The sequence below is a fragment of the Schistocerca serialis genome, chromosome 4 (assembly GCF_023864345.2).
Source record: "Schistocerca serialis cubense isolate TAMUIC-IGC-003099 chromosome 4, iqSchSeri2.2, whole genome shotgun sequence".
In the NCBI taxonomy this organism is placed as follows: domain Eukaryota; kingdom Metazoa; phylum Arthropoda; class Insecta; order Orthoptera; family Acrididae; genus Schistocerca; species Schistocerca serialis.
Window position 1 is genome coordinate 16,191,122 of NC_064641.1, and position 26,078 is coordinate 16,217,199.

The 26,078-nt window shown below is 39.4% G+C and overlaps 1 protein-coding gene across 1 annotated transcript; it reads left to right on the top strand.

Annotated features, from left to right (window-relative positions):
• Nucleotides 1-1,802: 1,802 nt before the first annotated feature.
• On the top strand, nt 1,803-25,546 carry LOC126473438 (solute carrier family 22 member 21-like). Its single transcript, XM_050100483.1, has 2 exons — nt 1,803-1,983; nt 25,075-25,546. Exons 1-2 carry the CDS (start codon nt 1,822-1,824, stop codon nt 25,261-25,263), a joined length of 351 nt encoding a protein of 116 aa, XP_049956440.1. The 5' UTR covers nt 1,803-1,821; the 3' UTR covers nt 25,264-25,546.
• Nucleotides 25,547-26,078: the final 532 nt, after the last annotated feature.

Genomic DNA, 26,078 nt, shown 5'->3' on the forward strand with positions numbered 1-26,078 from the left:
ACAGGTATTTTAGTACATGGAACGAGATCTATTCGAACTGATAGGGACAGGTTAACAGCTTCATTTATCATAATCCACCCTATAATTTCCTAGTCCAGTATCATGGGAACATGGAATTTGTGAGAGTAACTGTTGATGCAAGTACAATATATAGCTGCAAAATCTAACCTGTTTTGAAAGTGGAGACCATCGTCAGCTCATAATTAAATATAAGCCCAGAAGCATGGGTTCAACCCAAAAATCCTTGCGGAGAAAATGTACAAAAACAAATAATTATAAGTTATTTCTGTTGTAAGCAGCTGATGATGCTTACTATGATTACACATAAAGTGGTTTTTTAAGAAACAGTAAGAAATTCAGTTACAAGAGATGAACAATTGTTATTCTACTTTACAAGTTAAGCACTATTTTGTTAGTAACCAAGAGTAAATGACTACATATAATAAATGAAGTTTTCTTGCAATATGCATCCGTTTGAAAATAAGGACTACCCTACTCAGTTTGCTATGACAGCCATCTGAGATGCATTCTCAAAATCAATCAATTTTATCAGATTACATCTCAAAACTGGAACCCATTTTATTTTAGGGTTCACTTTAATTAACAAATACAAAGACCATTTACTGTCAAAAGATCGAAAATATACGTTATATGTTATATCACAGTAAGTAATTAGATTTATAAACACACATTATTACTGTGTGTGCTGAAATGAAGAATTGTGACCATGTATGATAGAACGATACAAAAAGATTACAGTGAATAAATGTTACTATTGATGGCTTTGTATCTTTTTTAATATTGAAAATGTTTTAGAATATCTGCAGAATTTACATTATTCATACATTATTCGATCATAGGTTTATTTATTTGCAATATACCCAACACTTGTCAGAAATGCATTTAAAGATAGTATCTTCCAGTCATTATTGTTAAATTGCATAATGTGTTGCAATACACATATAATAAATTTATGGGTTGCATACTTATCAATTAATTGCCTAGTCCAGTGAACACACTATTTATTTTAAGATAATTATGGTACCTTTAAGTCCATGTTACTCAGCGTTTGGAGCTTTTAAAAACATGAAGTAACTTTAGTTTCACTTAGCAAAAGCGAAAATGGTTGAAGTAAAAAAGGAGAGAAAGTAAAATAGTGCACCAACTTTAATTTTAGGTTTTAGTGTAAACTATCCACACGAAAATATAACACCATGCTGTCAATAACACAGACAGAATATAATGTAAATGTAAACAAAAATATTCAGCAATTTCGAACAAACTTGTTTAAGAAGGGGTGTATTATATCAACAAAGGAATCCAACTATTTAAGAAAAAATGGGATCCTGGATTTGAAATTTGATTAACAAAACCATAATGATCAAATTTCAGTTGTTAGCATTAAATTACGAACATACATCTGAAAACTGTAGAAAAATGAAATAAAGGGTCAAAAGGAGTTGCATGTATCATGAATTACAGGCTGGGTGTATTTTTCAGATGTTTTTCACACCGATGTATGTGCATGTCAGGCTGGATTTACATATCTACCTCGGAAGTACAGTAATACAAAAATCTAAAACCGAAACTGCACCAATAAAGTTTGTAAAATTCAGAGACAGATGGAGCACATAATTTATCTTCCACTCTGTTAGAGTAGGGTAGTGGTGTTCTTGTTTAATCGCGTGTCCAGGGAAGGATCAAAGTGTTAATACGGTAGCTCACTCTATTGCTGGCATGAAAATGTATGTCTCTTCCTCAGAACTGAACATACAAAAATTCTCGTTTTGTGCAGCGCACGTCGCGGGTGCAGGCATCGTGATGGCGACCATGCTGATGCAGTTCAGCACCATTGGCAACCTGGGCATGGTGAACCTGCAGAGCATCGAGGTGCACCCCACGTGTCTCCGCCAGATCGCAACGAGTGTCGAGTGGGCAGTTGCCGGGGTTGCCATGTCTTCCCTGCCCTACCTGGCTTTGATGGTACGTGAAATGTAAGGCGTTGCACACCAGTAGCTGGAGAAAAGCATTATTGCTCGATTACAAGGTTGTTCATCCAAATTCCGTCGCAGACGCTGCAGGGTAGGGGTTTTGGACCATACAGAGGTATGTTAAAATTCTGAGAGCACATGATCGAAGAAGCGCCAAGTACAACATTAGTTCCTCCGACACACACTATCTGAACTATCGGGACACCCGTCTGTAAAGCGAAATTGACCACTAGATGTCACGAGATGCAGACGCGCCATTATAAAACGAGGCGAGGAGTATTGTGTTGTCAGTAGAGAAACAGTGGCAGCTGAATTTGACTTTCAGAAGAGTTCAGTGCTTTGATCGTGGACTGTCATTGGCTATTACCTGAGTAGCGTATCATCAGGGACATTTCAACTCCTCTAAAGCTGCCTACGTTAACTGTTGGTGATGTGATTGTGAAGTGGAAACGCGAAGGAACGATCACAGTTAAACCAAAATCAGACAGATCAGACATCATATACTGATGGACAGGGACCATCGAGCATTATGGAGTTTGGTCGAAAGAAACCGGTGGACGTACTGACTTGGGAGTTAAAAAGTGATTTGAGCAATTCAGCTAGCACATTGACGGTACATATGGAGTCAAAAGAATGGAATACAGTTATCGACCAGGTGTTCGTAATCCATCCATTTATGTAATCAGTTCTAAGCGACACTTGACATGGTGTAAAGAATGACGCCACTGGACACTGGATGACTGGAGACGTGTAATTTGGAGTGATGAATCACGCTATACCCTGTGACTATCCGATGGGAGGGTTCGAGTTTGGCAAATGCCTCGAGAACATTATCTGCCATCAATGCCAATACTGAAGTATGGAGGAGGTGGTGCTACCACTGGGGGGGGGGGGGGGGGGGGTTCTGGGGTTATAGTGTGGTCCCCCTACTGCGTTTAAGGAAACGGTAAAGGCAAAAGGATATGAACACACTTTACACCATTATATACAGTGTACAGTAGCGCAACAGTTCAGAAACAATGACTGGATCAACACGACAATTCACCTTGTCATAAACCAATGTCTGTGAAGCAATGGTTTGTAGACAGATTCATTCCTGAAATGGACTGGCCTGCCCAAAGTCCAGACCTGAATTCAACAGAACACTTTTGGAATCTGATAGTACTTCGACTTCGCTCCAGATCTTCTCTGGTTTCGGCTATTGAGGAAGGATGGGTGGCCATTCCTCCACATACGTTCAAACTACTCATTGAAAGTGTCCTCATTAGAAAGGGTGAAGGGAGGACACATCCATTATTAACTTCCACGTATAGGTGATGGAACACTTTTGATAAGATAGTGTAAATCTCGTGAAGAAAATGAAGAACATTGCAGTAATATCAGATATACTGTATTCAAGTTCATACCGAGATGTATCGGTAGTAATTCTGCCAGAGCGCCATTCTAAACTGTAGCAGGAGAGAGTGACACCACAATATCGTTTTGCGATGTTTATATAAATATGGATATAGCAGATTGATGCAATTATTATCGCTTACATTCCCTTAACATGAGGTAAACAATGGTCTCCATTGACAATGAACCTGATACAAAATGTGAAGAAATCAAAAAGACAGATCCAATATGTCTCAGAAAATCACTTTGTTGTAAATTTTCAACCAGTATAATTACGAATTTGAGACAAAAGCTGTAAAAGTTTAGATTATAGTTCCAATACGACGGATAAATTCCAAAAGAATAACTGTATTTTTCTCTTAGACGTATTTCTCTCTCGTTGATACTTTTCATAAACCAGCGTAAACAATAAGGACCACATCTGACAAGGTAGAATTTAAACCTGTCATATTGCCCTGGATGGGATGGAAAATGAAACATTATTTACGATCCTCGGAGTATTCTATTTTCCTGAAGGTCAGAGAGTTGTTTGTACAGCGCCTGATAGTTCAGCTGTACTGAAATTCTGTACATTTGGGGAAATACTTGGTGGTCATAACTAAACTGGCAGTGTTCCTAGCGCTGCAGTGCTGGCTATACACATCACAGGACGTTGTAACGTCGTACGTATATCCATTAGCTGGCGCGCTCGCGGGGTGTACTAAAAAAAAGTTTCACTTTCCGCCACAGGTGAAAATATAGAGCAGCCAGAATGTGATGTAGGTCCAGGGAAAGAAGGGTCAAATGTGCTTTGTCCATCCAAAGAATATTCCCCAGCCCCATGTCATCCAGTCCTGTGCGTGCCACAAAACGAAAGACAAAGTCACGGCTTTGTAGCCTATCTTGGATCTTCATTTTGTGCACATTCTGAATCTCGTAGGGGTACCAGTGAAAATCTTTAGAACAATTGACCAGGGAAGAGACAATTTCTGTGACAACTTGAGCGGTGGATGCAAATTTTAAAGCGAGTGCTGCACTTCATCAACAACTGCCATGGGAATGGGCTGCTTCCCTTTCCCATCTGCACCACCATTGTTCACCTGTTTCTTCAGGTTAATTGATCGTATTCCTTAGCCCATTTACTATCATGGGGCCTCTTCGCAGTTGTTCCTGTCGGCGATATACCCACCCTGCAGCGATGTTGTTGCTGTCGTTGTGATAAAACAACTTTGCCAGCAGTGTACGTCTTTTTCTCAACGGCCATTGCGTTTCATACACCCTTTACACCAACAGTCACTTCATAAAAGAAATCAAAACGTATCGCCTAGTGACATACACCATACTGACGTCAAAACACCAGACATTTCACATTCTGAGTGCTTACAGTGCCATATTTTCAACTGGTAGCAGCAAGTACAACTACGGGTATAATTTTTTTCAGCATGCTTTACAAGCTCAACGATTAATGAACGTACCTACGATGTTTCAGCGTCCAGCAACGTGTACTACCTGCACTGCAGCTCTTAAAACACCATCACTAAAACTACACCTACTGGGTATTTGTTTTAGCACCATTATATGGAATGGCCAATAAATAATTTATAACTGCTTGTGTATTTGTTTAGTAATAATGGAAATAGGTCATTCTCGTTGACATAAAGATCTACATAGCTGTGTGTAACATGCATATAATAATTTTTTCATAGTGTGGAGCCAGAGTCGTAATATATTTCTTTAAAGTCAGTACCGCCATTAGAATCTTGTTTATTTACAGTGTTACAGTTACACTTACACAATCATGATTTCGACTTCAAAGTGCTATTATCAAGTGTTTTCTGAAAGCAGATTAGACAATAAGAGTGAAATACATAACAAGTGATGTAACCATATAAGAATCCATATTTATAATGTTTACTTACAAGTCTTATAAATCTCCTAAGATGGCATACTGCCGTATTAAAATGCACTATTAGATACATTGTCTAAGAGTCGGTATTTCTGGCAGAGCCTACTGCTTTGTTTCATTACTGAGTACACCATCTTGACTGAATGACAGTTGGCTAAGTGTCAAATTGTCTTGGTCAAAGAAATTCCTGTTACAAGCAGGTGACTTTTTTTTTTTAATCTTTGGACTCAGTGTATGGTAGGGAAGGAAAGGTTAGGAGCAATTTATTTTCTTTGGTAGTTGTTACATCTTTGCAGGACCTGTTTATCTTAGTATGCAATGAAGTTGCCTGCTCATAAACATAAACAGTAACAAACCTCTCGATAATATTCGCTGCATCCATAAATATAACAGTCAAGCTAATCATTGTCGTTGTTTAAAGTACATTTTAATAGGTAAATATACAGCTTTGTACATGAAATTAACACATGGCCAACTGTAAGTTGTGTAATTTTGCCTCAATTCAGAATTAATACAATATAGTGCAATTACTTACTCTACTCACTCATTAATTAACCAGTGAGTTTTGAAGCAATATTTATGACGTACATATCATCAGACATGTAAATCCTGTTATATGTGGTAGAACATTACTTAGGAATAAGTGCAAATAATAGAGGTATGTGAAACAGGACCTGTACATAAAAGTATTTCAGCAAATAAAAGAATCAAACGATTTCATGTTAAACAACACATTTAAATTCAGCATAATATAAAGAGTAGGGATATCCTAGTATTTGTTAATAGTTGATGAGATGCAATTACAAATGTGAGTGCACCATGGTATTGATACATATGGCTGCAATCTTGGTGATATAAATATTATTTACATGTTATAGTAGTGATGTCTTACTTATATGATGTAAAGATGATATAGTAATGTTAACAACTTAATCAGTTACCACATATGAAAGCCCCAAGTGGGTCAACTCCTATTTCTTAACAACAAAGATAAATGTAACATTATTGATCATAGTTACTTCTTAGAGAGGTAATAAACAATTGAGAAGAAATACAAGGTCAAGAAAACTATGAATCATTCATTGAAGACTGTAGGCATATGGAATGGGAGTGTAAGGAGGGGTGTAGAAGGATGGATTGGGCGCTACCAATTGACTAATGAAATGAAGGAGAAGCTATTATAGGGGGTGGGGGAAGGGTAGCTAATAAAGGAATAAGAATCAAAAGGTGAAGTGAATTCTTAAAAAAATTTAAATACACCTATAGTAAATAGTCATTTTTAAATGTTAAATCTGGGATCAAATATAGCATATGTTAGGGTATTGTGTGGGAATGATGTGTCTAAAGTGAAGGTACATTTAAGTGTGTATCAGTACATTCTCTGTGTGGACTCATAAATGCTAGTGTTTTATGTGTTAAATAGTTGTGATACTAAAATTTATTCCATAAATTTAATAAAATAAAAGGTTTTATTGAGACTTTCTCAGTCTGTCCTTTGGTTAATGATAGAAGTGAGGTATGAAGAGGGATACTGACTCCTCATGAAAGTAGTATGTCTCAGAAGGAGGAAAGGGTTAGTGAATCAGTGGTTAGCAATAATCCCTGAGGGAGGTGATGGGCATGATAACAATACATCCAGGGAAGGGGGGAGGGGAGGGGGATGCTGAAGAAGAGAGGAATTATGCATAACAATGTGAATAAAACCCTAATAAATTAGAGAATACGAAGGAGACAATGTTATAAAAAGCAAAAGGGGAGAAAAGACATAAATATCCCACATTGTGAACTATCAAAGGAATAGTCCACAAATATATTCATCTCAAAATATAAATTTGGTGGCCAGGGTATACATATCCAATTATAATATAATACATTTTATTTATTAACAGATTTCTCACAGGAAACTTCTATCATTATTCCTTGGTTAAAGATCACACTCCCCCCCCCCCCCCCAACTCCCACACTCCTCTTAAAATACTCCCTTTTCTTCACTTACTTAGATGTCTACATATTATTATGTGTTAATATTTTTATTTTTGAGTATTTTTTCACTTCACATTTTTATTCTCATTCCTTTATTAGTTATCCTTCCCCCTCCCCTCCCCCAACAATAGCTTCTCCTTCATTTCAGTAGTCATTTGGTAGCCCCCCATCCGTCCTTCAACACCCCCCCTTACACTCCCACTCCATATGCCTACAGTCTTCAATAAATGACTCATAGTAATCTTGACCTTATGTTTCTTCTCAATTGTTCATTACCTCTCTAAGAAGTAACTATGATCAACAATGTTACATTTATCTTTGTTGTTAAGAAATAGAAGTTAACCCACTTGGGGCTTTCATATGTGGTTGCTGATTACGTTGATAACATTACTACGTCATCTATACATCATATAGGTAAGACGTCACTACTATAACATGTAAATAATATTCATAGCATCAAGATTGCAGCCATATGTATCAATACCATGGTGCACTCACATTTTTAATTGCATCTCATCAACCATTAACAAATACTAGCCAACTGTCATTCAGTCAAGATGGTATACTCAGTAGTGAAACAAAGCAGTAGGCTCTGCCAGAAATATCGACTCTTAGACAATGTATCTAATAGTGTATTTTAATACGGCAGTATGCCATCTTAGGAGATTTTTAAGACTTGTAAGTAAGCATTATAAATATGGATTCTTATATGGTTATAGCACTTGTTATGTATTTCACTGTTATTGTTTAATCTGCTTTCAGGAAGCACTTGATAATAGCACTTTGAAGCCAAAATCATGATTGTGTAAGTGTAACTGTAACACTATAAATAAACAAGATTCTAATAGAGGTACTGACATTGTTGTTATATGCATGTATTACATATCTTTATCATTTTTCATTTATTGCAATTTATAACATAGATGTTAATAACTTTTTAATAATAATTTTATGAATGTGGTAATAATTATAGTGAACTCGTCTCACTACCGTGAATCCGACGCTGTCTAGATTTTTCTTATCATGTCCTGGAGTGGTTTCACAAGGAGAGGACATGACGTAGGGATCACGTATTTACTTGAAACTTTCTACAGCTGCAGTAGGCCATTTAAACAACATATGTGCAAGGAGTAAGGTGCACTACTCTGGAAATTGCGAGAGTATCGCAAGAGAAGTTTTGTGCCTCTATGTGCCTGTGCGAAAATGCTGGTGGAAAGACCTAATTGTGGGCAAATGGTACAGCCGGAGTTGTAGCCCAGCGTGTTTGGACAGAGGGTTAGCTGCCCTCTGTAATGAGAAAGAAAAAAAACCAAGTGAATGGACCAACGAAGCCGGCCGGGGTGGCCAAGCGGTTAAAGGCGCTACAGTCTGAAACCGCGCGGCCGCTACGGTCGCAGGTTCGAATCCTGCCTCGGGCATTGATGTGTATGATGTCCTTAGGTTAGTTAGGTTTAAGTAGTTCTAAGTTCTAGGGGACTGATGACCTTAGAAGTTAAGTCCCATAGTGCTCAGAGCCAGGACCAACGACGAACTTGAGCGAGTATCACGGGAAGTCCGCCTCGAACTAATTCAACGAACAAAATGAGCTAAAAAATAAAAGTAGTTAGATCTCGCACTTAGGAAGAAGGACGTGTGCGAGGCGACGGTTCGAATCCAGCTACAGTGACTGCTAGTTCTTAATCTATATTTTTCCCACCACCTGTGACATTATTTAATTTATATGACATTTGAGAGCTAATACGATGAAAAAGATAATCCAACGTGCATTTTCGTGAGGTTGTTGTGAATTTCATATGTTATTTGACTGTTTACTATTTTTAACTAAATTTTCAAGGACCGGCGACAGGCTTGGAAAGCCCAGACTAAACTCGATATATAATAATGCGACTGACTTTATTCACAGTCACTAACATAGTAAATCACAATGTGTCAGAATACAAGAGTAATGTACAATTACCCGTCGGATGTGCTCTCGACATCACATGTTGCAGGATGGTGTTTGTCACACAAACGTGGAAAACAAATTGAAATGGTACCTACTGGTTCGAATTAATGCAGTTTTCCAGCATTTACAGGGAATATTAAGAGATTCTAAGGAGAAACGTAACTCGTTGACATTTTGAAAAATTTCTCTTTCTTCCGACAGTTTGGATGAAAACTATGCCTAACGCGAAATTTTGGGAAATTTATAGGCGCTGACAATTGGTGATGTACGATGGAATCTAATTAAAGATATTAAGTAGTCAAATGACATGAAATGCACTAAAACGCCATGTAAATACACAAGTTTTTTTATTATATTACCTCTCAAATGTCATCTAAGTTAAATAATATGAGAAGTAATGAAAAAAATAGTTAACGAATACGTTTGAGCAGGAGTCGAAACGTCGCCTCATAAATGTTCTTCTTATGAAGCTCGAACGCTAATCACTTGACTACCACGAATTCGAACGGTCAGCACCTTCGTACAGGTACATCAGTTACATAATTGATGCGTAAAAAATCTCTTGCGATTTCACGGAATTGCCACAGTAGCACATCATGCTACTTTCACATTTTGTTGTTTTAATGGTCTAATAAGGTTTACAAAATTTGAAGTAAATCTGTGATCCCAACTTCATGGCCTCTGCTCGTTAGTATTTTCAGAGAGTATTTTCAGCTTCAGTTTTAACGTAGTCAGTTCGTGGGTCATTTTGCCTGACTTCACCAAGGACGTGGCGGCGCACCCATTCCTACCACTTCGGATTTTCCAAGACGCTGGACCACTGCAGCCGGCCAAGCGATCCCACACGTCCGTCCACAGCTCTCTACAATAGCCCGTGTACTCTGCCCAGCGCCAGCTCCGACTTCCTGGCCCAGCAACTTCACGGCAACTTGCCAGCTATACACTACCCAACCAGATAACCTACTCTGAAATATTGTGCTTAGCGGACTCGCCTTTCATGTCACAGTACGACGAAAGTTGCTGTAGTTGACAGAGGACAGTTCTGCCTTTAGTTCTCTGAAGCTGAATGCTATTCAATTTCGAAGCTTTTCCATCTGTTCTTCAGGTCTACTGTGGCACTCAGCATGCTCTTGAAAACGTCCCCATCTGTTGAGTCAGGGGTCGAGACATGGCTGCACGATCCGTTACATCCATGCGGATAAGATGCCTGTCATCTCGACTGTTAGTGATACGATGCCGTTGGGATCCAGCACGGCGTTCCATATTACCCTCCTGAACCCACCGATTCCATATTCTGCTAACAGTCATTGGACCTCGACCAACGCGAGCAGCAGTGTCGCGATACGATAAACCGCAATCGCGAAAGGCTACAATCCGACCTTTACCAAAGTCGGAAACGTGATGGTACGCATTTCTCCTCCTTACACGAGGCATCACAACAACGTTTCACCAGGCAACGACGGTCAACTGCTGTTTGTGTATGAGAAATCGGTTGGAAACTTTCCTCAAGTCAGCACGTTGTAGGTGTCACCACCGGCGCCAACCTTGTGTGAACGCTCTGAAACGCTAATCATTTGCATATCACATCGTGTTCCTCCTGTCGGTTAAATTTCGCGTCTGTAGCACGTCATCTTCGTAGTATAGGAATTTTAATGGCCAGTAGTGTATATCTCGAAAATTTGCTGTATAAGAGTGATTGGTTTAAAATCTGGTACACGAGTACTAAAACTGAAATGTTGCACAGCATTCGTAGTGATATGTAAGATTACAGATGGCGCATGGTCATTCAGCTTGCCATATTATCTTTCAAGAATATTTCTGGTAACCAGTCAAAAGCTATCTTATAAGCAACGTCATATGAAGTTACCCTCACTCCACTTTGGCATAAACAATCAAGAGCAATTTACAGGCCTATACCTTTGACGTCACTGTCTAACAGCATTATTGACCATGTTTCACACTCGCGTATTTTGAAGTTTATGGAGAGCAAAAATTTGTTTATAAATGAAAGTGGATTCCTTAAGCGTGTATCTTGCAGAACGCAACTCGTTCTGTTCTCGCATGAAATCCAGAGCGCCTAGGTTGATGCCGTATTCTTTTACTTTTCTATGATCGGACGTGAAACAGGAATATACGAAGTCTCCTGGTAGGCCTGTCAGCCAACTAGCAGCCGTCAATATGGAACGAGTCAACTATGGCGCGAAGATTCGTTTGAAGCTGGAGGAGGAAAGAGACCAAAAATTAAGAGATCCAACATCCAGAATAGTGAGGAAGGCATCGGAGTTTCTCAACAGGCCTTCACTGGAAGAAAATGTCATTCAAAAGCTCCTCCCGCGGGCACCTCGACCACCTACATTTTATTGTCTCGCAAACGTTCACAAGAGGTACACACCTCCACGCTCTACCGTGAGCACATCTGGCCAGCCTCCTTACCCCGCACGTTGGTCTCACTGTGCATCGTATAAGGAACACGACCCACTTCATCAGGCGAATTAAATGCCTGCTCCTTGGAGAAGAAGATATTATCGTCAGCTTTAATGTGCTCTGAATATTCACGTGCCTTCCCATCGAGCATTCTATAGACCTGCCCTCCCAGTTATTTGACGGCGCTGTTATGGATTTATTCAAGCACACTCTGACGTCATCATATTTTCTATATGATGGAGAGTATTTTAATCAGACTGACGGCGTCGCGATGTGCTGTCCATTAGCTCCAGTTTTAGCCAACCTGTTTATGGCGCATTTTGACGGTATCGCTCTGGACACAACTATTGCAAAGTCTAGTTGATTTTATCGTTACGTCGACGACACTTTCGCTGTCTGGTCTCAAAGACGTGAAAAGCTGGGAGAATTCTTGGACCAAATCAACAACTGCGATGCCACTACCCGAATTTACTGTATTATTATTAGACGACGTGGCATCGCCCTTGTATACACCCTCTATATACTCCTTCGACCTTTTTGCTTTCCCTTCTTTGCTTAGAACTGGGTTTCCATCTGAATCACTGGATATGGGGTGATAATGCGATATTTCCTTTAAATAATTGATTACACTAGGGGAATGCAATTGAAACCACAAAATTATTATTACCTCCAAACTTTACACACTGTAGAGAATTTGGTTTGACTATTACACAAACTGATTCACAAAATATAAATGTACTGGTTATGGCGTCGGTATAACAGCCACTGTTCATAATAATACTCTTGTAAGATAACTTCCCAAGCAACCCGTTGCAATTAACGCAGCATTGCACCATGCAGTGACATTTGCCTCAGAGCGAGGAACCGTATTATTTTGCCGCTCACAGCTCATCTCCGTCGAAATACCACGTCTTACAAGCCTTAGTGTCCATTTAGCTTGTAGCCATACGATGAACGAAGTCCATATCTGTCTTCAGATCACTTCTAAATGGTCTGTTAGCGACGTTGCCATAGCACACACTGGCATTCACTTTTACGCCACTTAACACTTGTTCTGCGTCAGAGCTACGCCAACTTACTTCTACTGCCAATATTACGCGCCAACCTGTACACTAGTCTCGTTCTTGGGGATTCCCCCCCACACCTAAACATTATTTTACATTACGCCAAGTTCTCTATTTACAATTAAACATACCATAGCGTTACAATATTCAATTACAATCATTTTCATATATTAAAGTAATATTACATTTATATTTTTACTACATGTAACAATATTATTTAGTTTAATTCTTTTGTTATTTCGCTGTCAGAGTGCAGCACAAGCCAGACACTGTCTCCTCCATAGCGTTATTTAATTTAGCTGCCACAAGGCGGAAGCACTTCCGCTTTGCCTTCGATTTTGGCCCACAGATGGCATAAGCGTCCACTTTCTCTACCGTTGCGCCTTGACTATGCCTGGCATTCACTAGACGGCACGTTGTAACATTACACAATATGCATGACAACAACAAGCTCACGATCGACTTAGAAACAGATGGTGCCTTACCATTCCTTGACATGCTCGTCCGCCCTAAAGTATATGATTATCCCAGCCACACGGCCTGGTATCCGTCGCAGAAGTATTCTGTTCTGAGGACCATGGTGCATCAAGCGGAAGACGTCTCAGACATTAAAAACCTACCGAGGGATCTGAGTCACTTACGGAAAGTATTCAAGGAAAACGGCTACAACAACCGCCAGATTTCACAAGCAATATTTCTGAAAACACAGACATATAAGGACCCCAAGGAGGACTCTTAAGAATCTTGGGTTTTTGCCTTTCTGTGGCTCAGTAAAAGGAAAAATTACCTGGCTCCTAGAGAGGTATAAAAACGGTTCAGTCATCAGTGCTCCAATTAAAACTCGACTCATGAGGGCTATGAAAGACGATGTAGGCATCAGAACGCCAGGAGAATCTAAAATACTGTATGGGTGTGGGTAGTTTTATGTAGAACTGACTGTGCGTACTCTTGAACACATCACGAGGGATGCTTTCGCCTTCAGTACCCTGACAAATCAGCGGTAGCAGAGTACGCACTAGAAAACTGACAACATATTGTTTTGGAAGATACAAATGAGGTTACAGTACTAACAATTCCTGGGACAGCGTAATAAAAGAAGCTACCGTGATAAAAAATTTGTTACGATAAAGAAAACCTCTGCCCAACTAGTGCAGCTCTCGTAAAAGTACAATAAATGGTACACTAAATGTTTTGCATACTTTATTTGCTTTTAACAGACATTCTGCTTTTCATTATAGTTTAACTTTTGAAATAACTGATTACAAAAGCAATATTATCCACTAATACCAGTCAGACAAAAAGGACAATATTTGTTCAGACAGTTTCTTATGCTATTAACAGATGGCATTACCGGTTGCGGTTACAGAAGAATGCCGCATTGTTTGGAATATCCCAGATCGTATTTTGAACTGTAATCAATAAATTAATAAATAAATTATTCGGTCCTTTTATGTTTCGAAACTGAGTGAGTTTAGGTGTATGTTACTGTCTTGACATAACTGTGTCCCCACAAAATGTTGACGAAGTAGTGGACAAAATGAAGAAATTGTGCTACCTTGGAAGCAAACTAAAGAAAGACGGAGAAGGCAAGAAGGATATACAAGTATAAATGCACAGACAGACAGACATTTCTCGCTGAAAGAAATCTACTAGCATCAAACATATGCTTTAATACGAGAAAGTTATTTTCTTGTGACACACTGCCTCAATAAAGACAGCGGCCTGCAGCTTAGCACGGCTTGGGAACACCGAGTAAGGTGGCACAGTGGTTACAAGGGACATCTTTCCCTTGCAGCTCTGTTATTTGAACAGCAGGGAGCGTAGAGCTTTAACAGGGTTGCTACCCCATTCATAACGCCTTTGACTATGCTTTCTTCTGGCTCTTTTTCTACATTCTGTAACTTTAATCCATCCGTAGTCAAAATTCAACAATTCCTGCCGCCGATGCCAACATTGTTATGTACGTATATGACTGAAAGGAACCTATCTCTTCACAAATGACTTCTTGCAAAATAGCAATATCAATATGATTAGTTCGAAGCAAATTTCCCGAAAATATTTATCTTTATTTCATTCCTTGCCCCATAAATGGTTCTGAGCACTATGGGGCTTAAGATCTGAGGTCATCAGTCCCCTAGAACATAGAACTACTTACACCTAACTAACATAAGGACATCACAAGCATCCATGCCCCAAGCAGGATTCGAACCTTCGACCGTAGCAGTCGGGCAGTTCCGGGCCAAAGCGCCTAAAACCGCTCGGCCATCGCGGCCGGCCTGTCCCATAAATATTTAACGTTAGCGCATCCCCCGCCATTAACTCCAAGCAGCCAATAAGATTCATTTTCTCTTCGCGCGGCAAGCTGCGAGTTACAGCTAGACTGCGAGAATCTCTCTCCCGCATGCTGCGCTGTTGTACTTTACGACAATGCTGTTCCATTCACAGAGCGACCAAATTATTCATTCACTTGTCGATGTTAGTTTCTTGTAGTAGTATAGGTGTAAATGTTTTAATGCGATTTCCAAATACGAGGGCAGTTCAATAAGTAATGCAACACATTTTTTTTCTCGGCCAATTTTGGTTGAAAACACCGGAAATTTCTTGTGGAATATTTTCAAATATTCCCGCTTCGTCTCGTATAGTTTCATTGACTTCCGACAGGTGGTAGCGTTGTACGGAGCTGTTAAAATGGCGTCTGTAACGGATGTGCGTTGCAAACAACGGGCAGTGATCGAGTTTCTTTTGGCGGAAAACCAGGGCATCTCAGATATTCATAGGCGCTTGCAGAATGTCTACGGTGATCTGGCAGTGGACAAAAGCACGGTGAGTCGTTGGGCAAAGCGTGTGTCATCATCGCCGCAAGGTCAAGCAAGACTGTCCGATCTCCCGCGTGCGGGCCGGCCATGCACAGCTGTGACTCCTGCAATGGCGGAGCGTGCGAACACACTCGTTCGAGATGATCGACGGATCACCATCAAACAACTCAGTGCTCAACTTGACATCTCTGTTGGTAGTGCTATCACAATTGTTCACCAGTTGGGATATTCAAAGGTTTGTTCCCGCTGGGTCCCTCGTTGTCTAACCGAACACCATAAAGAGCAAAGGAGAACCATCTGTGCGGAATTGCTTGCTCGTCATGTGGCTGAGGGTGACAATTTCTTGTCAAAGATTTTTACAGGCGATGAAACATGGGTTCATCACTTCGAACCTGAAACAAAACGGCAATCAATGGAGTGGCGCCACACCCACTCCCCTACCAAGAAAAAGTTGAAAGCCATATCCTCAGCCGGTAAAGTCATGGTTACAGTCTTCTGGGACGCTGAAGGGGTTATTCTGTTCGATGTCCTTCCCCACGGTCAAACGATCAACTCTGAAGTGTATTGTGCTACTCTTCAGAAATTGAAGAAACGACTTCAGCGTGTTCGTAGGCACAAAAATCTGAACGAACTTCTCCTTCTTCATGGCAACGCAAGACCTCACACAAGTCTTCACACCCGAGAAGAGCTCACAAAACTTCAGTGGACTGTTCTTCCTCATGCACCCTACAGCCCCGATCTCGCACCGTCGGATTTCCATATGTTTGGCCCAATGAAGGACGCAATCCGTGGGAGGCACTACGCGGATGATGAAGAAGTTATTGATGCAGTACGACGTTGGCTCCGATATCGACCAGTGGAATGGTACCGTGCAGGCATACAGGCCCTCATTTCAAGGTGGCGTAAGGCCGTAGCATTGAATGGAGATTACGTTGAAAAATAGTGTTGTGTAGCTAAAAGATTGGGGAATAACCTGGTGTATTTCAATGTTGAATAAAACAATCCCCGGTTTCAGAAAAAAAATGTGTTGCGTTACTTATTGAACTGCCCTCGTAAATATGCCAGGTGACGGCAATAAACGTGAAGTTCTTCATAGATTAGATTAGATTAATACTTGTTCCATAGATCATGAATACGACATTTCGTAATGATGTGGAACGTGTCATGTTAATAAAAGATGTCTGTACAAGATATTACATTACACAAGATATTGCATTACACTAATGTTTCAGTTGGTTTTTTTCCCTTAATTTATATCTAAAAATGCAGCCAATGAGTAGAAATTCTTTTAATTTATTTTTAAATGTCAGTTGGCTATCTGTCAGGCTTTTGATGCTGTTTGGTAGGTGGCCAAAGACTTTTGTGGCAGCATAATTTACCCCTTTCTGTGCTGAAGTCAGATTTAACCCTGCATAGTGAAGATCATCCTTTCTCCTGGTGTTATAGCTATGCACGCTGCTATTACTTTTGAACTGGGTTGGATTATTAACAACAAATTTCGTAAGTGAATATATATTTTGTGAGGTTACTGTGAGGATTCCTAGATCCTTAAATAGATGTCTGCAGGATAACCATGGGTGGGCTCCAGCAATTATTCTGATTACACGTTATTGATCAATGAATACTTTTCTACTCAATGATGAATTATCCCAGAATATGATGCCATACGAAAGCAGTGAATGAAAGCAGGCATAGTAAGCTAATTTACTGAGATTCTCATCACCTAAATTTGCAATAACCCTAATAGCATACGTAGCTGAACTCAGACATTTCAGCAGACCATCAATGTGTTGCTTCCAGTTTAACCTCTCATCAATGGACACACCTAAAAATTTTGAAAATTCTACCTTAGCTACAGACTTCTGTTGAAAATCTATATTTATTACTGGAGTTGTGCCAGTTACTGTACGGAACTGTAGATACTGTGTTTTATCAAAATTTAAAGAGAGTCCATTTGCTGAGAACCACTTAATAATTTTGTGAAAAACATCATTTACAATTACATCACTTAGTTCTTGGTTTTTGGATGTTGTTACTATACTTGTATCATCAGCAAAAAGAACTAACTTGGCATCTTCATCAATGTGGAATGGTAAGTCATTAATGTATATCAAGAACAGTAAAGGACCTAAGACCAAACCCTGTGGGACCCCGTACTTGATAGCCCCCCCCCCCCCAGTTTGAGGAATCAGCTGTTGTTTTAACATTACATGAACCACTTATTTCAACTTTCTGCATTCTTCCAGTTAAGTATGAATTAAACCATTTGTGCACTGCCCCACTCAAACCATAATGATTTAGCTTATCTGAAAGAATTCAATGATTTACACAATCAAAGGCCTTTGAGAGATCACAAAAAAATATGAATGGGTGATGTCCGGTCATTCAGAGCATTTAATATTTGATCAGTGAAAGCGCGTATAGCATTTTCTGTTGAAAAGCCTTTCTGAAAATCAAACTGACATTTTGTTAGTACTTTATTTTTACATATATGGGAGGCTACTCTTGAATACGTAACTTTCTCAAAAATTTTTGGTAGAGCTGTCAGAAGAGAGATTGGGTGGTAGGTGTTGACATCTGACGTATCCCCCTTTTTATGCAATGGTTTTACAATGGCATATTTCAGTCTATCGGGGAAAACCCCCTGCTCCAAAGAGCTATTACATATGTGGCTGAGAATCCTACTTATCTGTGGGGAACAAGCTTTAAGTACCTTGCTGGAAATGCCATCAATTCCGTAAGCGCTTTTACTTTTCAGTGAGTTTATTATTTTACTGATATCAGAGGGAGAGGTTGGTGGAATTTGTTTCAAACTGCACAGGTATGGCCTCTTCTATTAGTAGCCTTGCCTCTTCTAGTGAAGATCTAGATCTTATTTTCTCCACAACATTTAAAAAATGATTATTGTAAATATTTTCAATTTCTGATTGTTTGTTAGTACACTTGTCATTCAGTTTTATGGCACTGAAGTCTTCCTGTGCTCTTGGTTGCCCTGTTTCCCTTTCAATGATACTCCAAATTGCTTTAATTTTATTATCAGAGTTACTGATCTCAGACATGATACACATTCTTCTGGACTTTTTAATAACTTTTCTTAGTACCGCACAATAGTTTTTATAATATTGAACAATTTCGGGGTCAGTACTCCCTCTTGCTGTTAGATACAGTTCTCTTTTACAGTTTCAAGATATTCTTATTCCTTTAGTTAGCCAAGGTTTTTTATATGTTTTCTTGGAATTATGTTTAACTATTTTCTTGGGAAAACAATTTTCAAATACCCTTAAAAATGTATCGTGAAATAATTTCTATTTCAAGTTTGCATCGGGTTCCTTACACACTTCATCCCAGTCTAGCTGCTGTAGGCTTTCCCGAAAGTTTGCAATATTTATATTGTTAATTGAATGCACTGGCGAGTAGGTTTATTTATCGCATGAACAACTTTTTCGAACAGGGATCTGAGAGAGGGACTCGAATTTTTTACTTTTGAAAACACAATAATGAACTGCAGAAACATGTGTCGGCTAGAGAACTGTACAGAGAATAGTAAACGAAAGGGTCAAAGCTGTAGAAATCTTGGTTTCTTGCAGCCTGGAAACCATCGAAATCTAAAGAAACCTGCGACACAAAGTGGTGGCTCTGAAATGTTTACAAGTAGTGAATACTCGAAATCAGAAAAACTTGTCACGATTATGACTGAGGAAATTGGCTTCAAAGGTAGCGCTTGGTCAACGCAAAGAATTTTAAAAGACATTGTTTTCAAATATAGTAAGAAGAGAGTTTTTGATTGAAAGAAGTGACATAGGTGCAGCACGATGTCTTATAAAGATGCATGATACAAGAGAAGTGTATTATCCTGCTGAAACATTGGTGAATCAGAATTGTTCCATGAATACCTGCTGGAAAATGAGCGGTGGTACTGGCGGTTTTAAAGTTCCCGTAGGAAACGGTTCTCTGATGATTATTCTCTTTTTCTGGTTTTGTTGTTGGTAGTGAACTTATAATGGGGTGTAAGAACAACAGCAGTGACTACCATTAGGAAAGAACGTTGTCAGTTTCAAAGTGGTTCACTGGATAATTCTTGTCATACGTTGCTTCGAAGTCGGTCATTGTAATTACCATGCCTGTTATCATTCAGCTGTAAAAAACACGAAGTACAAACACCAGGAAAGCGGATATTGTGCTCTGGCTTAAAAATAAAAGTACCGCGTGCAGTATAAGTCAGACTCCCGACGAACTTCTGCAGCTCGTTACCTTATAGAAGTCACGCGACAGAACGTAGAAATTTGACTCTGTTGCACGTGAATGAGGTTTCAGGGGTTTCTTATTCAACAGCCTCTGCATACCTTACTTTATAGATGAGGCATGGTTGCATCTTCCAGGCTACATCAACACGCGTTAACTGGTGTTAACCCCCATATCATCCATGAAACACCACTGCATGATGAAAAGGTCAGTGTGTGGTGCTCGGTGTCAGCTTCCAGGAGTGATGGCCCCATTTTCTTTGATATGCCTAAAGACTCTACAGTTTACACGGACATCTTCAATACATTTGTGGAGCAGCTGGATGACATCGAACTTATAAAAGCTTAACTACAGGATGGAGCAACGTGCCGCACGCCTAGCGCTTCCATGTAACTTGTAACAAGTGTCCATGATGACCGAACAACCGCCCCCCCCCCCCACTCTCTCACCCGTGCTTGTGGCGGTATCTTAAAAGCTGAGTGTACAGCCACAGACCACGCACAACAGCAGAACTTCGTCAGGCCAAGACACACGAAATAAACAACACTGATGAGAATACACTTCACACAATGCCACGGAATACGGCGAAAAGAGTGCACTCGTACATCTATGCTGGTGAAGGACACTTCCAGCATTTGCTGTGAGGAGTTTGTGTGAATGTATGTATGTGATCTCTCAATGGTATTTATCATCTCCTAAAATTGCAAATATGTCCCATTATTGGTTCAGATATCTTTAAAGTAGCTCATGTTTATATGGACTGAACTGCATGTCGATGTAGGTGCGAAGGCGTAGCAAGATTTCAAATTAGAGAGTATACAAATGTTGAAGTCGAGTTTTCAGATAGTGTAGGATCTGATTAGGTGTTTATTGTATGTTAGGAGAGGTGCGAATTTGATGAGGGGGTAAAGGATCCACATGAGGGAAACTAAACAGATGTTGAAAGGGAGAACAGAGTGCATGACGCTCAAGGATTTAGAGGGAGTAGTAGGACGTTGGTGGACAGTACATCCATGCAACACTGGCATAGCAGACTGTAGGTCAGATCATGGCCAGATCGTGGTCATGGTCAGGCCTAGAACTTTATCTGACAGCTTCGTGGTGAATGTGGAAAATAGATTTGACCTTTTGCTTCAGTTAGAAACTGGCGAGCCTCAAGCAGTTGCAGGTGTAGACAGGGCACAACAAACTTTCAGCAGCAAATTGAAAAGTAAGAAAGTAGAGTAAGCAGAGAGAAAGAGAAAGAAAGAGTTGCTGTTAGATAGTTCACATGGAAGAGGTGTTGGCCAACTTTTGCAGGATGAACTAGGATCAGAATACCAGGTCACCAATTTTTTTTTTTAACCTTGTGCTGGTCTGGAGCACGTGACAGAGGATTTAGGATCACTTTGCAAAGAGTTCACTAAGAAAGACAGCGTGGTTATAGTGGGTTGGGCAGGTAATAGTATTCACAGAGATCCTGGGTACAGTATAGAGTGTGACCTGGCAAAGATTGCATCAGCATCAAAGCATACTAGTGTTGAGTTTCTATCTGTTCTTGGGCGCCATGACCGACCTCATTTGAACTCTTCTGTCAAGAGAGTTGATTAGGAGTTGAAACAGTTGCTTATGTCTGGTGCAGGGTCACACATTGGTGTGGTTCCTGTTGATTCTATCAGTAGGTGGGATATTATAGGCATGGCCTTCACCTCAACGGGAAGGGGAAGGGTAAACTGGCTGGGGAAATAGCAGGAAAGTCAAAGGGGGGAGGCACTGTCATGAGTGATAAAATACCAGTCGTTACAAGGTTCAGAAAAGACCCTTTTTTAGGGTAGTGTGGTCAGAAAGAAACCAAATTTTAAGAGAGGTTAGGACTGAGACAAACCAGTTTGAGAAAGAAACTAAAAAACATAATTCTAGCTTATTACATCAGCATAAACAGCCATTGGTTAAGAATTTTCAGCAGTCAGCAGATATTTTAACTCTATCCAATTTTAACTCAGTCAATGTGAAATGTCAGCTATCTTTATTGCATCAAAATGTTCGAGGACTAAGAAATACAATTAATGAATTAGCTATCTGCATAGATGAATTAGAGTCTTCAAACCCAGCTGACATAATCTGCCTCTCTGAACATCCTGTGACCACTGGTATAGAACTTTTAAGTGTTACAGGGTTTAGGTTAGCATCTCACTTTTGTAGATCAGAAATGGAGAAAGGAGAAGTTGCAACATTCATCAGGAACTGTCATAAATTTAAGAACATAGACATTTATAAATTTTGCCTAGAACAGCAACAGAAGTAGAATTTCACAAAAAATCCTTCATAATATTAAGTGTATATCGAGCACCTGCAGGTAACTTTAATCTGTTCGTAAACCACCTTGAAGCTGTACTAGCCCATTTAACACTCAAAAACAAAGAAATAGTGGTTGCTGGTGATTACAATGTAGATTTCCTTAAAGACTCTTATTTGAGTTAGTAACACTATCATTCAACTTAATTTCCACTGTAATGTTTCCCACTAGGGTAGCCAATTTCTCACAAACAGCCATTGATAATATCGTTATAGAAAAGTCCAATGAACAAAATTATATTACAAAACCAATAATCAATGGCCTCTCAGATCATGGCATGCAGTTCCTTCTGTTAAATGTTAATACTGAACAGGATATAAAATCTGTTAAATCTGATCTCAAGATGGTAATCAATAAGCCAAAAATTGATTATTTTAGGACACTCCTCAGAGACATTCACTGGACTGATGTTTACAGTGCTCATGGCATGAATGAAAAATATAACACTTTTGCTAATCAAGTGCTTACCTTATTCGAACACTGTTTTCCCCAAAAACTTACCAAGGTTAGAGCAAAGTCTATAAAGAAGCCACAGATTACTCAAGGAATAGAGGTATCTTGTGAAACAAAAAGAAAACTGTATCTGTCAATCTGAAACAGTTCCGATGTTGATGCTATAGCACATTCCAAGAAATACTGCAAAATATTAAAGACTGTAATATGGACATCAAAGCAAATATATTACAAGGAAAAGATAGTCATATCAGATAACAAAATAAAGACAATATGGGATATAGTGAAGGAGGAGACCGATAGAACCAGACATGAAGAGGGACAAATAGCATTAAAAGTAAATGATACATTGGTGACAGATGTGTATAGTGTCGCAGAACGTTTCAATGAACATTTCATATCTGTTACTGAAAAGATGGGGTTGTCAGGTTCTGTAGATACTGCTGTGGAATACCTCAGATGAGACATTTCAAGTAACTTCCATAATATGAATTTGACCTTCACTACCCCAGCAGAAATAATATCCATCATAAAATCTTTAAAATCAAAAATATCTAGTGGGTATGATGAAATATCAGCAAAGCTAATTAAAGAATATGATTCTGAGTTAAGTAACATATTAAGCTATCTGTGTAACCAGTCGTTTATCAGTGGAATAATTCCTGAATGGTTAAAATATGCTGAAGTTAAGCCACTGTTTAAGAAGGGAGATAAAGAAATAGCATCAAATTTCCGTCGAATTTCACTTTTGCCAGCATTTTCAAAAATTTTAGAAAAAGTAATGTACAATCGGCTTTATAACCACCTTGTCTCAAATAACATACTGTCAAAGTCACAGTTCGAATTTCTAAAGGGTTCTGATACTGAGAAGGCTATCTACACTTACAGTGAAAATGTGCTTAATTCATTAGACAAAAAATTGCAGGCAACTGGTATATTTTGTGATTAAGTAAATTAGAATATTACAGTGTAACAGGAAATGCTGCAAAATGGTTCAAATCTTATATCTCTGGCAGGAAACAAAGGGTGTTATTAGGAAAGAGACATGTATCAAGCTATCAGGCATCACCCAACTGGGAACTAATTACATGTGAGGTCCCACAAGGTTCCATTTTGGGCCCTTACTTTTTCTTGTGTATATCAATGACCTTTCATCAGTAACATTACCAGATGCCAAGTTCGTTTTGTTTGGCGATGATACAAACATTGCAATAAATATCAAATCAAGTGTAGTCTTAGAAAGATTGGCTAATAAAATATTTGTGGACGTTAATCACTGGTTCCTAGCCAATTCTTTGACACTAAACTTTGAAAAACTCATTACACGCAGTTCAGAACTCGTAAAGGGTGTCCCACGAGTATATGCCTAACATATGATAACAAGCAGATAGAAGAAGTGGACAGTGTTAAATTCTTGGGATTACAGCTTGATAATAAATTCAACTGGGAAAAGCACACCACAGAACTGCTGAAGCGTCTTAACAAATCTCTATTTGCAATGCGAATTGTGTCAGACATAGGTGATATAAAAATGAAAAAACTGGCATACTATGTTTACTTTCATTCCATAATGTAATATGGGATTATTTTTTGGGGTAATTCATCAAGCCAAGCTAAAGTTTTCCAGGCACAAAAACGTGCAGTAAGAGTTAAATGTGGTGTGAACTCAAGAACATCCTGCAGAAGCCTGTTTAGGGAACTAGGGATACTAACTACTGTTTCCCAATATATTTTTCACTTTTTCAAAGCAACAGGTCAATTCATGGAATCAATACTAGAAATAAAAATAATCTTCACAAGGATTTAAAGTCACTTATTCTTGTACAAAAAGGTGTGCATTATTCAGGAACACACATTTTCAATAACTTGCCAGTAGCCATCAAAAGCTTAACAACCAATGAAATTCAGTTTAAGAGAAGCCTAAAGGATTTATTGGTGGCCAACTCCTACTACTCCATTGATGAATTTCTCAGTAGAACCAACTGATCTGTGTGTGTGTATATATTATATATAAGTACAATATAACTTGTGCACAGTTTCAGTGCAGTAATGTGTTCATTGTAAATAAGTATTATAGTAGTTGTATTATACGTTTATTACCTTATAAATAAATAAAAAAAACTTTTTTTATATTAAATTCAGTGCATTAGTATTTGTAAAATGAATTCTTTCATATATTGCTCATTAAAAAATGACGATCATTCCACTTGGGGCCTGTGGATGGTACATTAGTTTATTTGTCTGAGTTGTTAATATTTGTGATGTATTGTTGTTTTTCTGACATGTTCCACATCCGGGATGACCTTGTCACTGTGGATCAATTGGAATGAAAGTAAATCTAATCTAATCGAATGTGGGGGATAGTGCAGGGGTGCAATCACTTTTTTGCTCAGTTAATAGGTTTTGTAATTACAGTCTGGTGCGGGCTTTCTGTTGGGTGGTTAGCGAGGAAGCCTTAGAGTCGTAATAATTCACGTGCAACCATATCTGTGATTGGCGTCTTTCATTCTCACTATTTACGAATATCTTTCCCTTTCACAGGACGACAAGCGACTTCCCTTCGCCATCCTCTCAGCCCTGAACTTGGTGGTGGCGTTTTCCGTGTCGTTCCTGCCGGAATCTGCGCTGCAGCGATTGCCGGAGACGTTAAGGGACGGTGCCGTCTTTGGCAGAGGACAGCGCTACTGGAGCTGGAAACCCAAACCGACACCAGAGTACGCCAAGGGATAAAGGATTTCCAGAAGTTCCTTTTAGTTTAGAAGGAACGATAATGCGATGCTGGCAACCTCCGAGTTCTGTTTACTGACGGTGCACATGACTTGCTCGGCCAGCTATGAACGAATAACAGTGCACTTCGAGCCCTATTTCTAATCTGTAAACAGTAACACTAAAATTAAGCCTGACCTAGATTAGATTATAATTTATGGCCGTCATATTCAGTAAATGCTACATGCCAAAATAAACTGACATGGAAACCGCACCTACTGCGCTATCCAAAAAAGAAAAAAAAACCTCATAATGGACTAAAACTACATATTGCACTCCTAACAAAGCCTTAGGCTGACGAGTAATCCTCTTACGCTAACGTCGCCTGCATTCATACCAGTTTCCCCTCGCATTTTTAACTTTAACACTAACTCCAAAAATACTCTAATGTTATGCAACCCGCCTCGCCCTCTGTACCCGTCCAATACCCCCCGCCCCCCCTCCCCGCCTGTTACACTTACATGCTCTCCACATTCTATTCCAAAAAACTTAATCACCTCCAATAACGTGCTCAGGAAATCTCGCCCAGAGATCTACTCATCCTTCCAGCTTTTAACAGAATCCACTTCAAATGGTCCAAATGGCTCTGAGCACTATGAGACTTGACTTCTGAGGTCATCAGTCCCCTAGAACTTAGAACTAGTTAAACCTAACTACCCTAAGGACATCACACACATCCATGCCCGAGGCAGGATTCGAATCTGCGACCGTAGCGGTCGCGCGCTTCCAGACTGTAGCGCCTAGAACCGCTCGGCCACACAGAATCCTCTTGTTGCCCT

Excerpts from the sequence above, each read along its gene's own strand:
- LOC126473438 (XM_050100483.1), top strand. The coding sequence starts at position 1,822 with ATGGCGACCATGCTGATGCAGTTCAGCACCATTGGCAACCTGGGCATG. Across the intron at positions 1,984-25,074 it reads TGCCCTACCTGGCTTTGATG|GACGACAAGCGACTTCCCTT; the intron begins GTACGTGAAATG and ends TCCCTTTCACAG.